The sequence below is a fragment of the Numenius arquata genome, chromosome 4 (genome assembly GCF_964106895.1).
Source record: "Numenius arquata chromosome 4, bNumArq3.hap1.1, whole genome shotgun sequence".
NCBI classification, from domain to species: domain Eukaryota; kingdom Metazoa; phylum Chordata; class Aves; order Charadriiformes; family Scolopacidae; genus Numenius; species Numenius arquata.
The window spans coordinates 28,744,690-28,757,130 of record NC_133579.1 but is presented as its reverse complement, the minus strand read 5'-3'; the positions used below and the strand labels follow the sequence as shown (position 1 = coordinate 28,757,130).

Genomic DNA, 12,441 nt, shown 5'->3' with positions numbered 1-12,441 from the left:
TGAGAAAATGGCTAAGTTGCAAGGAAGAAGCTGTGAGAAAGTACTTAAGCTAGAGCCATGAAAGATAAGAAAAGTAAAAATGCAAACAGGGATGAGATTGTGGAGATAGTCTTTATTAGCAGCTCCAGAATCCAGGACCAAAAATACTGACATGAACAAGTATAAAACCTTAAGAGGAAAAACTAGGAATCTGAAGATGGAGACTCAGCAAAATAAGCACATTCCAGTAAGCAGTTAAGACCAATCCTTTCTGAGCTGGCAAATGATAGCCTGTCCAACAAAGACTCATAGGGTGTATCAAGAGACTGGTGACTATGTTAATGCTTATCCTAGTAGCTTTACTCCTAGCTATGTATTGTGTGCATTGCCAAAAATAATTGCTTCATACTTTTAAGTTGCATATATTCTGCTTACAGAACACCTTTGCACGTGGGAAACGTTGCCCAAAGTGACCTAGAGAGGCAGTTGTTATACCAATGCCCGCTCTTATGTGGAAATCACTGTTCTGTATTTGCTGCCCGAGGTTGGCACTGCCATATGTTGCACGAGGTAGACATGCCCCATTTCTTACCATGTGCCAGTAAATTTATTACCGTATACCACAATCAGTCTGTATCTAGAGATAAATGGCAAAAATATCTCGCTCTGAAGTATAGCTACAAACTGGCTAGAGACACGTGAACAAAATACCAAAACCAGGAGGTAGAATTATTTATTAAAATTTGGCCTAAGAAGTCATTAAAAAATAAGAGTTGAAGAATTATCCCCTTTCTAAATGGAAAGTTTTATACATACATGTACGTATACTGTGATTCCTGTTGAAAAATTGAGTATCTAGGTCCCGAAATATTTCAATCAGAAGAAAATGGATATGTGAGGCATCAATCTTTTAACTCACAAATACCATGACAAGCTGGAAAATTTAGGCATTCTGAGACTTTTGCTTCTGCAAAAACTTAAATCTTTTTTAATGAGGTAGAACATACTTCTGGTCATCTGTCACAATACGATTCAAATGAATTATTTTATGTTTTCTACAGCAATCTAATTCACATAACAAAACACAGTAAATACTAGTTAGGAATTTTAAGGACTTTAAATATTAAAATTTTTTGATTTTTTTTTACTCTGACTTGTACTATCTACAGGACAATTGTAAAAAAACCTTCAGGATAGAAATTCTTTATCATAGCTTGCCATTACAGAGTGTCTGAATTGAAACTGTTAAACGTATTTGCAATAGAGGGGGAATTTTCTTCCTTTTCATTATCTAATTAACTTCAGCTGATTTTGAAGTTACAGTCACATAGTGCCTGAAGTCTCCTACTACATCCGTCATACATCATACACTGTGTATTTCCTTGGAAAGACTTTTTGGTGTGATTCAATCTTGCTCAATACTGATAATCTACACAAAACAGCAAGGAATTCCTACCAACACAGAGACTCACATGATAGCATATAGTGTAATCAACATATGAATTCTTTTAGGCCACCAAAATGGATATTTACTATTTAAGTGAGGTAAATCTGGTATGATATAATAAGCATACAATAAATGTGTTATTCTTTCTTTGTGATCTGCTTTTGACATAGACCTTACTACAGGTGAAGAGGTTGAGATTAACAGCATTTTTCAGCTGTATGCATGTACTTTTAATTCAGAGTCTGCTGGTAGAGCATATAAAAATTTAATATTACACACAAAACACTCCAATACCTGAGTATAACATACATTAGGTACCACTGCATTCATACTAAATTGCTAATAGGTATATTTTTTTTTTAATTAACTGTACATTCTTAACAGTTCTGTATGGAGCAATTCCTATTTAAATGACAAACTAAGGAAAACAACAAACACACTATTGTGAAATGATTACAGATCATGAAAACATTGATTTTCAATACTATTAAGCAAAAAAAAAAAGTAAAATCCTTATGCTGAATTTTCTCTCTAAATTCTTATTTAAAGAGTTGCCTTATTTGCCTTGTAAATAGCAATTAATAAAGATTTGAAATAAGAGCATATGAGCTATAAATGCAAATAAACCCATACCTATTTTATAAAATATCTTAAACTCCTATATTTTTAATAGAGATTTCCCCAAGTTGGATATATTTCACACTTACTCTCTTTCCTTCTGTAAGATTTTCTGCATCTCAGCCAAATGCAAATGCAAGACAGAAACATGTATTAAATCATTCTCTGTTGTCTTAGCTGTATTATCCAAACTTTTTTTAGGTTCCTCCAAATAGACACTGGGAACTCCATTGGGAAAGGAATCAGGAGCCTTTGGAGTGATATTTTTATTTTGATTGTTTTGGTCTTTGATTACCTCTACATCCTGAGAAAACAGAAAAATATGACATCTGAGAAAGACATAAATGAAGTGAAAAGTCTAATAACTTCCGCAGGACCTCCCAAGGCTCTTCTAGATATGCAAGTCATGTAGGAGCAAAAAGGGAATAAGTAACATCTTGTACAGTTTCACTGTATATGGACAGAATGTGCAAAAAAAATCATTGTAGTTGGATCACTGTCATTTTATTAACATATCTCACACTTTCTGTTATGACAGGCTTCATATCCAAAATACTTCAAATGGATTTTTACTTAAGAAATAGATCCCAGTTATCATTAGTTAACTATAACTATGGTGGAGACAGAATCCTAGAATTAACAAAACCAGGAATGCAATTTATGCACAAAATTAACATATTGAGAAACTCTACATTAAGAACTCTTAAACTTCTAATGTAAATCATGTTGAAGCAGGTGACAGACTTGTACAAGTTTTGTATAAGGCCCAAAGTTACCTGCATAACATACCAATTTGGATCCCATTCAGAAACTAAAAGTACTAATATATATTTCGAAGACACATGTTTTGCATACAATACATAGGCAAACCTAATAACAATTAGAAAAAATCATTAAAATATAAAATACATATTTATTAGGAAGACTGAATATTTCTTATAAACAGTAGTTTCCCTTAGAAATGTACTTTTGTCTTATCACTACTGAGTTGTCTTTAAAAGCTAGTCTCATTTTAGCCAATAACCAACAGTCCCATTTCATACCACCCTGTTCTTTTGAGTTTTCAGAAGAACATCTGAAATCTACATCAGAAAATACTAGAAGCTGCTGAGAAGATAAGACTGTTTTCCACTCACATATAAAGTTTCAGTTTTCAAGCATTGCATTATTTTATAGTAAGGTGAAACAGTTAATATATATTTTGTGCCATTTCCTTCCTATGGCCCATTTGTTTGCCCAAAAATATGAAAGGCATGCATTTTTGGCCAAGTTTATTCTCAATACTATTCACTATGGTGTGTTTTTTTCCAAAATTCATAGTAATATAATGTAATTTATATGTATTATATATATATAATATTTATATGTATATATATACATATATATGTGTATATATATACATATATTTATATATGTATATATATGTATATGTGTGTGTATATATGTATATATATACATATATTTTTATATATATACATATATATTTATATATATATTTATATATAATATTTATATGTATTTTATATATATATTTATATGTATTACATTTGATTACATTTGATATGTACTACATTGATTTTTTGAGCTAAAAAGAAAACAGTACACAAAACATGGAGAATTCGGATAACAGAAGTAATCTGTTACCTTAAAACATGAGACAGAGTCAGAACAATGCTCTGAGTTATTGGATATAACAATCAACCTCTGTTACTTAAATGTTTAGCCATAGTTGAAGGGTATATTTGAAGGACATGAATTGTTTTCTGTATTTCTCTATATTAGGAATATAAATTAGATGGGTGAAAAAAGTGGTTTTACTATTGAAAGGATCAGATAGTATTTTGGTCAAGACCCTTGAAAAATCCTACTTCTAGATAGATATCCATAATCTCCCCCTTATTCATGAATTAAAGAGTTCCCCATTCTTTACCTTCTTTGTGTCTTCTGCCCCAGGAATCTTGTTGGTTTTTCTAAGTTCTTTCACAGGTTCTCCTTCCAGAAATGTTAACTGGCTTAGGTCTCTTCTAATACAAGATATTTCTGAGCAAGATAATTCTGTTTTCCAAGCAGTTACATTTTCTAAGTTTTCCTTCTCATTTACTAAATCTTGATTTACTTTTTTGAGCATACTCAGTTCTTTTACAACACTGTCTAATTTTATTCTCAATTGTCTTGCTTCCTCTCGGGCTTTATTTCTTTCTGCTCTAACTTTGCTCCATTTCTCCCTCCAGTTGGCGGTACAATCTGACCACCAGCGCATGGTCTTCTCCATTTGGGCAGCTCTGGCTTTGGCTTCTTCCAGTTCCTGAATTCTTACTGCTTCCAAAATTTCCCAATCACTGCTGCAATTTGTAGACATATATGGATAATGAGATGAACATGGGGTGAAACTTTGAGATGGGAGATTTGAATTGCACAGATCGTCACCTGTTTGGCAACCTCCAGTTAATTTATTAGGTTGTCTTGGTTGGGTCCCAAAAGCCTGTGACTCTTCCATTAGTTTCTGAACAGAGCCTAAATTCATGTTTGGATTCATAATCTAAGTTCACTCCTAAAAAAGACAAAGATGGACAATAATTTAGCTTCCCTCAATGAAATGATATGAATAACCTCAAACAGTAGTTTATTTTATCTCTATAGTGAGACAAACCTAATAATACTGTTGATGTTTTAGAAATGTGCTTTATCAACAAGAAATAGCTATTAAAATATATTTCATGTAATACTTTTTGAGTACAGCATAAACAGACATAACTATTACTTGATTAGGTATTGTTAGCAAAGGAAGTGTCATTAAATAGTCATAGTGGTCTCAAAAATTTTTGGTCTAGAGAAACCAGGCAAAAGCTTTCTTCCTTCAAGACAAAATTAAATTGAATCAATATTTTTTTCAAAAGTCTTATAAGAGGAAAGTATTTGTCTAGAATCACAGTCACAGATTCATTTGCCTTCTTTCCCAAACTATGGAACTTCATACTAGGCAAGACTACCTTATAATTTGCCTACCTAAGAAAATTAAAAAAAACAAAACAAAACAAAAAGAAAAAACCCAAACACCCCACTGACCTTTGGATTTCCTTTCTTTCATGAGAAAAATCAAACCTTTTCATAGGGGCCTTTATTTTGCTGTCTACATTCCAGAACATGCCCCAGAAATATATTCTTATATTATTTTTGAAAAGGTAGCACTATTCTACTGTACTGTATAGCTTATCTCATGATGATTTGATTTTGCTAGTAAATATTGCCGCGTTCCTTTTCATTTTATATCTGCTATTACTCATTCAACTGTTCAACCCAGACGAAACCCAATGTCTCAGAATTGCTTTCTCACCTCACAATTCCAGAGGGATGATAATTCTTTTTATACTTCACATCAATCTGATCTTTCATTTCCACAAAAATACTTAACTGATGAAAAAAATCATAATTAAAAAAAAAGTTTAACCAAAAACTGTTGTAATACTTAATTAGTTGATACTGAATCTTTAATGATCCCTGTAGTTTCAGTGATACTTTTAAAAAATTTTCTCATCTATAGTATATGACCATCTCATAGAAAAGTAATTCACAGTAAATTATCACATATCTACATTGAACTTTGAAAACACTCATCTATACAGTATTGCAAATCTGTTCCAAAGGGAACAAGAATAATTTCTAACACGTATGTTAAAGATAACTAAGAGAAGAAAGCTATGTGTTAATATTGTTACAGACACAGACCTTAAACATCAGAAATTTTACAAGTCTGAAAACTGAAGAAAAAAAATATATACTGTCTGCAGCTAGTTTTAAATTTGCAAGCTTGAGTTTGCAGCGGCAGACTATCTAGCACAGCATATGGAGCTCAGTGAGCATAATTACTTAATAAGAGATAACTGGAAGGAAAGGCAAGATAAAGTTAGGAAATTGATTGAAAGTGAAGATTTTCTGACCAGTAAAACCTTCTGACAGTTCCACCCTTAACAATTCAGAGCTAAAAAGTAATACAGAATCTCTCTTAGTTTTTCTTAGCTGAATATTCTAAAGTAAATATTAACAAAACATAGTAAGCAACGTTCATTGTATCAAGTGAGTTGGGTGGGGATAGTCTGAGAGAAAGAGAGAGGGAGACCTGATGGTTCTCAGAGAAAAAAAAAAAGGTGCAGATATTTGGCAAACACTACAAGGAATATAGGTCTAAACCATATTACATTATATTGCAACTTTTACTTATTTACCTAAGGATCATAAACAGCAGTAAGAAAAACAAGAGCTCTTGATTTATTATTATAGGCTATTACTGTTATGGGCAAAGAGAAATGTATTAACCCTTGGTGGCTTGGTCACTCTGTTGGGTGAAATTGCTATAAGAATTGAATTAATTTGATAATGAAACCCTAGCAAATAAATTGTCAGCATTAGGAGAAATTGAAGCTAGGCTAACCAGAAAGACCTGGAAAATACTTAGAGGAAAGAGAAGTAAAAATATGATAACAGTGAACACACAACTCATGCTAAAGCCTGACGTATGCTGGCTTACCATTAGGTCATAGTGACAGCATTAGGTCATAGTGACAGCAACACGTACATAGAACTCAGTAGACAGGAAGAAGTGCTCGTATCACCTGCAGTCACCATCTCCTGCATCTTTGCAAAGTAACTGCTTGGGAGTTTCTTCAGAAACCACTAACTTATAGAAATGCTATAGACAAAACTTCCAAGCTCATAAAATAAATTCTAATTTATGGAATACCTTGTGTTGCAAATTTGAGAGATCCAAACAGACCATGACAACATATGCAGATTATCTTACTTTCACAGTCTGGGTCTGATCATGGTCTCTGTTAGCAAGTTAAGAAAACTGTTATTTTAGAATTGAAAATTAAAAGATGGCGATTTCAAGACTTTTCAATGCACAGACAAAGATAATTATGTTTCTTTTTGCCACAGCTATACACCATAACAATATTAAGCCATATGGTACATTTTTAAGCTGTTTATGTTGTTTCCAAACATTATATACCTTGCATGTGTCGTAACAAAATCAGCCAAAAATTGTTCTAAAAATACAAACAATACAAATTATTTATTTCCTGTTACGAGTTATGTGTTTTTTTTTTTTTAACCTGTTAACACTTTTCCAACTACATTCCTTTTAATATCAAAATATCAATACAAATATGTTTTTATAATGTATAAATTATTATTTTTTATGCAATTATGAAATCATAAAATGGTTAGAGTTGGAAGGGATCTTAGAGATCATAAAGTTCCAATCCCCCTGCCGTGGGCAGAGACGCCTCCCACTGGACCATAGAATCATAGAATCATCTAGGTTGGAAAAGACCCTTGGGATCATCGAGTCCAACCATGTTACTCAAAGGTCCATCCAACCTGGTCTTGAACACTTCCAGGGATGGGGCATCCACAACTTCTCTGGGCAACCTGTTCCAGCATCTCACCACCCTCACAGTAAAGAATTTCTTCCTAATACCTAATCTAAATCTACCTTCTTTCAGTTTAAAAACATTACTCTTCATCCTATTGCCATACTGCCTGATAAAGAGTCCCTTCCCCATCTCTCTTGAACACTTCCTTTAGGTACTGGAAGGCTGCTATAAGGTCTCCCTGGAGCCTTCTCTTCTCTAGTCTGAACAACCCCATCTCTCAGTCTGTCTTCATAGGAGATGTGTTCCATCCCTCTGATCATTTTCACGCCCCTCCTCTGGACCCATTCCAACAGGTCCATGTCCTTCCTGTGTTGAGGACTCCAAAGCTGGATGCAATATGCCAGGTGGGGTCTCACAAAAGCAGAGGGGTAGAATCACCTCCTTCAGCCTGCTGGCCATGCTTCTGTTGATGCGGCTCGGAATACTGTTGCCTTTCTGGGCTGTGAGCACACATTGCTGGCTCATGTTGAACTTCTCATCCACTAACATCCACAAGTCCTTCTCCTCAGGGCTGCTCTTCAGCCATTCTTCACCCAGCCTAGATTTGTGTTTGGAATTGCCTGACCCATGTGGAAGATCTTGCACTTGGCTTCGTTGAACTTCATGACGTTTGCATGGGCCCACCTCTCAAGCCTGTCCAGGTCCCTCTGGATGGTATCCCTTCCCTCCAGTATGTTGATCACACTGCACAGCTTGGTGTCATTGGCAAATTTGCTGAGGGTGCACTTAATCCCACTGTCCATGTCTCTGACAAAGAGATTAAATAGTACAGGTACCAGTACCGACCTCTGAAGAACACCACTTGTCATTGGTCACCACTTAGACATCGAGCTGCTGACTACAACTCTTGAGTGTGGCCATCAAGCCAGTTCCTTATCACTGAGTGGTCCATCTGTCAAACCCATGTCTCTCCAATTTAGAGACAAGGATGTCATGTGGGACAGCATCAAATGCTTTGTTGAAATTAAGGTAGATTTTTAAAGTCTGTATGTGCAAATTAAAAAAACAGATTAAAAATAACTGTACAGATTAAAAATCTATAGAGTGCCTGAAAGAAACAGGTTTTCTCATTGCATCGATTTAGAAAATTTGATTTAAGTGTATCCTTGAGTTAAATGAAATCACAGCCACAATGTATTAATGTCCTGACACATAAAATAAAAATTATGCAACCCCATCTCCCTTCTGTAACCTATCCTCAGCATGAATTTTTGAAGTGTGAGAGACACTGTCAGGCCTAAGTCTTAATTTCAAAATTCCTTAATTTTCAAAGTTCCTAAGGGACAGGATTAAAAATCAGATGTTTTATAAAAAAAAAAAACAACCAAACAAACAAAAAAAACCAACACACCCAAACAAAAAACAACTCCAAAATCTAAAGATCAAATGGAGGGAAAATACAACCAAAATATTCAGACTGACTGAGAAGGAGTAAAGACATATACATTCCCTATAGGTCTGGGCAAATATTAGATCTTAGGAAAACTGAATATCACTATTTTCCTTATTGTTTCCTTATGGTATAAACACCTTTGCCTTGAAAATAAATAAATAAATTTAATCAGGAGAGGTTAAAAAAATCCAGAGGTCGTAAAAGGAGTAAAACCAAATCTAAGTAAGGACTTGTTAGCAGAATCTATGCAAAACTGCAGTCAGATCCCACTTATGAGTTGATCACCACTAGATGATGAGAGGGAATAATATGACAGAGAAGGTAAAAAAGAGAGACCCAAGTTTCAGCTTGACCTTCTACTGAAAAATCCAGAAGCAAAGTTTAACTACTCTATCAAGCCTAAAAAGTTCAAAAACAGAAAGTAACTTCAGGAAAATGGTACTTCTGTAGGGAAAATTGCATTTGACTATCATATAAATTATTGTAATAGACAAGGTGTTTCTGAAGTACCCCCTGAAAGTGTATTATTATATTAGCAGCCCATGTATTTCCCTTTTCCCAGGAGAAAAGGTAAAGGATAAGCACGTTAAAGATAATGACTGAAAGGCGATAAACCACAGAGGGATTAGTAAGTGAAAGGAGTACTCGGGAATAACTAAATCTTTTTCTGATTTAATCAGAAACAGACAGGATTATCCAGAAACCAAAGGAAAATAAAGCAATCACCATAACGGCGAAATAAACATTTTACATTATATAACAATATTAAGTATACTGCTACTTGATATTGCAGTATTGGTCAGAAGAAACAAAATTCTCTGACTCCAGAGGAAAAATTCTTTCTATTATTAGTAGCAGCTTGCTTCTCCTGAAGATTTTCATTATTCACATGAAAACCCACGCCCTCCAACAGGGCAAATAACAAAATTAGCTGACCTTGGTTGTTACAGCAATAAGTATAAGCAAGAGCCTCTCTGCATACCATTCCTTGGCATCAACTATGAACACAGGTCTTAACACTGAGAACGAACAGTTTTCTGCACAATATGCTATTAATTTCAAAGAATTAGAAGAGGCTTAGCTAAGAAGAAAATTACTGAACAGAAAGTTGGTTCTATTTTACCTCAAACCAGGACAGAAGCCCTGAGCTTCAGGCTGGCCACACCACTCACATTGCCATCCTCATTTGCTATCCTTCCCCATAACCTACTCCTACTTTGGAATAAGAGTTCCAAGTGGAAGTGGTCCTGCCCATTTTGGAGAAAATAAAATCTCTAGTCTCACAGCAATCCTTTTAAAACAAAAAGGCATGCTATATAGAAGTCCTGAGTAATTTGCCCTGAGAAGGGGGGCTGGATTAATTGGTTTCTAGAGGTCCCCTCTAACCTTAGCTGTTCCATGAATCTCTGAGCAGTGTGATTTCTGAGGAGCTGTGCATGCCGCCTTCTCCCAGTTTTAACAACATTGCCATAACAACCAGGAAAAAAGAAGAAATCAAGATCACAAATTTTGTATCTCTGAATACATAAATTTTAGCCAAATGGTTCACAAAACAACATGTAAGTCGAAAAATGCCGTAAGAAATAAGCCCATTTTGTGACAACACTGAACTGCCTTAGAAGCAGGAATTCTGCATTATTGTCAAGAACCATACAGTATATCCACATTTTTAACTTCTGCAACACTTCAAGCAAATTTCTTTTTAAGAATCAAATAGTTTTACAATGTAAATAACTTTAAATAGGAAGAATATAGGAATACCTTGATTTATTGTTTTGTTTTGGTTTTGTTTGGTTTTGGGTTGTTTTTTTTTTTTTTGCTAACAGACTCATGCTCTAGAGCTTTGTTCTCACCAATCTGGTTCTTGAATTTTTAAAAAACATCAGCACATTATGTGAAAAAAAAAAAGTTTTCAATGTTGCATATTATAAGTAATGATCTGTTATTTAGACACTTCTAAATAACAAAATCTGATATCCTATTATACATATTAGCATCAGAATTCCCTCTGTTAAAGGAAAAAGTAAACACATTGTGTCTTCCTAAGAATTCAGTGACATATGGAAAAGATTTTATCTTCTTAACTACATTCCCATTTAATCCACTTTTAATATAAAGATTGAATGGTAAACCCATGCTATCTGCTTCAAAAAAACTGCCAATTTATCTTATGTTTTAGGGCACTAATGTGTTTCTTCTGAATGTTCTTGCTTCCATTGCAAACAAAAAAAAAAAAATAAAAACAAGTAAAAAAACACAAAACATACAGTTAACGCTGACATATTTAATACTGCTACAATCCACTTGAAAAGATCTCTAATTTTCTAAGAATTTGATCATTTTATGGGATTACATTTATATTGCTTCTGTAATAGATACCAGGGTCTACACACCTTCATCCATGCATCAAATGCATATATTCTAGAAAGAAAAAAAATATCTTGTGATATGAAACCTGATTGCATATTGACAACATAAAATTCAATTCAGTAACTTTCCCACTTCTATTATTGCAAGTCTCTGCTTCTTGTTTCCAGGAGATAGAGACATAGAAATGCTGATATATAAAGTAAAGGTTTGTTCTTAAAATAAGTTTGCAGAAAGCAAGAGACACTCAAAAGAACATCTATTCCTCACACAACAGACAAAGCTTGAACCTGTAAATGAATTTAAGAATTTGAAGTTTGGAATAATTTAATACTTGGCTATTTTGGAATCAAGCAGAAACTAGCAAGACAGACACTGGATAGATGCAAAACCAGAAATTTAATTATTTAATATGGGTTACATTTTAAGAAAAATTAAATCAAAATGAGTACTACAATATGTATCTACTCTGAAAATAAGGACTGTTACATTATATTTCACTTAACTTACTTTTTCTTGAAGTTGAGGAGTATCCAGATGGTTTGTTCGTATCTGCAAGACAAATCCCTATGAAAGATTGCAGTTTTTCATCTTTAGATATTTCTCTTCCTTTCTGAGAAAGGATCTATGGTGCATGCCTAGTACTTATTATTCTTAGGGATGCACTTGGCTTCTTATAGAGATATGAACCCGTACAATTTTCTTCTGTTCCTCTTCATCACTTTCTAAGGTAATTGAAGTCGAAACAAACTAATAGTCTTGTTTCTAATATGGGGTGGGCTACAATATATCAATGTGGAAAGGTACAACTGTAAGGCACAAGGAAAAAGGAGGAAAAACGTGGATAAACCTTGGCTTTATCCCCATAAACCTATTTTGCCAACAGAAACTGTGAATATGCAGAGCACTGTGCATGAAGAAAGTGCTGAACAAGACAAGCATTCCCAGATGCTTCCCAGGCTGAAGGTCAATTCTAAGCACAGGTGGAAACAATCCAGAAAAGATATAACCATAACAGCAACAATTAGTGACTTGCAGGAAATGTTTAATTCTCCATAAAGTTCCACAAAAATTTGGACTGATGCTTTTATTGAAACTATTACCTTTACTGTGATTCCTGTAACCATGAGGTATTATATATTTCTGTCAATGTGTGAATTGCTTCTGCAAAATATAGTGGAAAATTTCTATGCCAACAAGAG

At 34.1% G+C, this 12,441-nt stretch overlaps 1 protein-coding gene across 1 annotated transcript in view; it reads right to left on the bottom strand.

Annotated features, from left to right (window-relative positions):
* Window positions 1-12,441, bottom strand: part of CCDC102B (coiled-coil domain containing 102B) — a 168,620-nt gene that overhangs the window by 148,478 nt on the left and 7,701 nt on the right. Inside the window, exons 2-5 of the mRNA XM_074146474.1 lie at window positions 11,750-11,791; window positions 5,379-5,455; window positions 3,975-4,595; window positions 2,134-2,348 (exon numbers count right to left, since the gene is read on the bottom strand). Coding sequence (XP_074002575.1) covers window positions 2,134-2,348; window positions 3,975-4,580 — 821 coding nt within the window. The 5' untranslated portion in view covers window positions 4,581-4,595; window positions 5,379-5,455; window positions 11,750-11,791. The remainder of the gene's footprint in view (window positions 1-2,133; window positions 2,349-3,974; window positions 4,596-5,378; window positions 5,456-11,749; window positions 11,792-12,441) is intronic.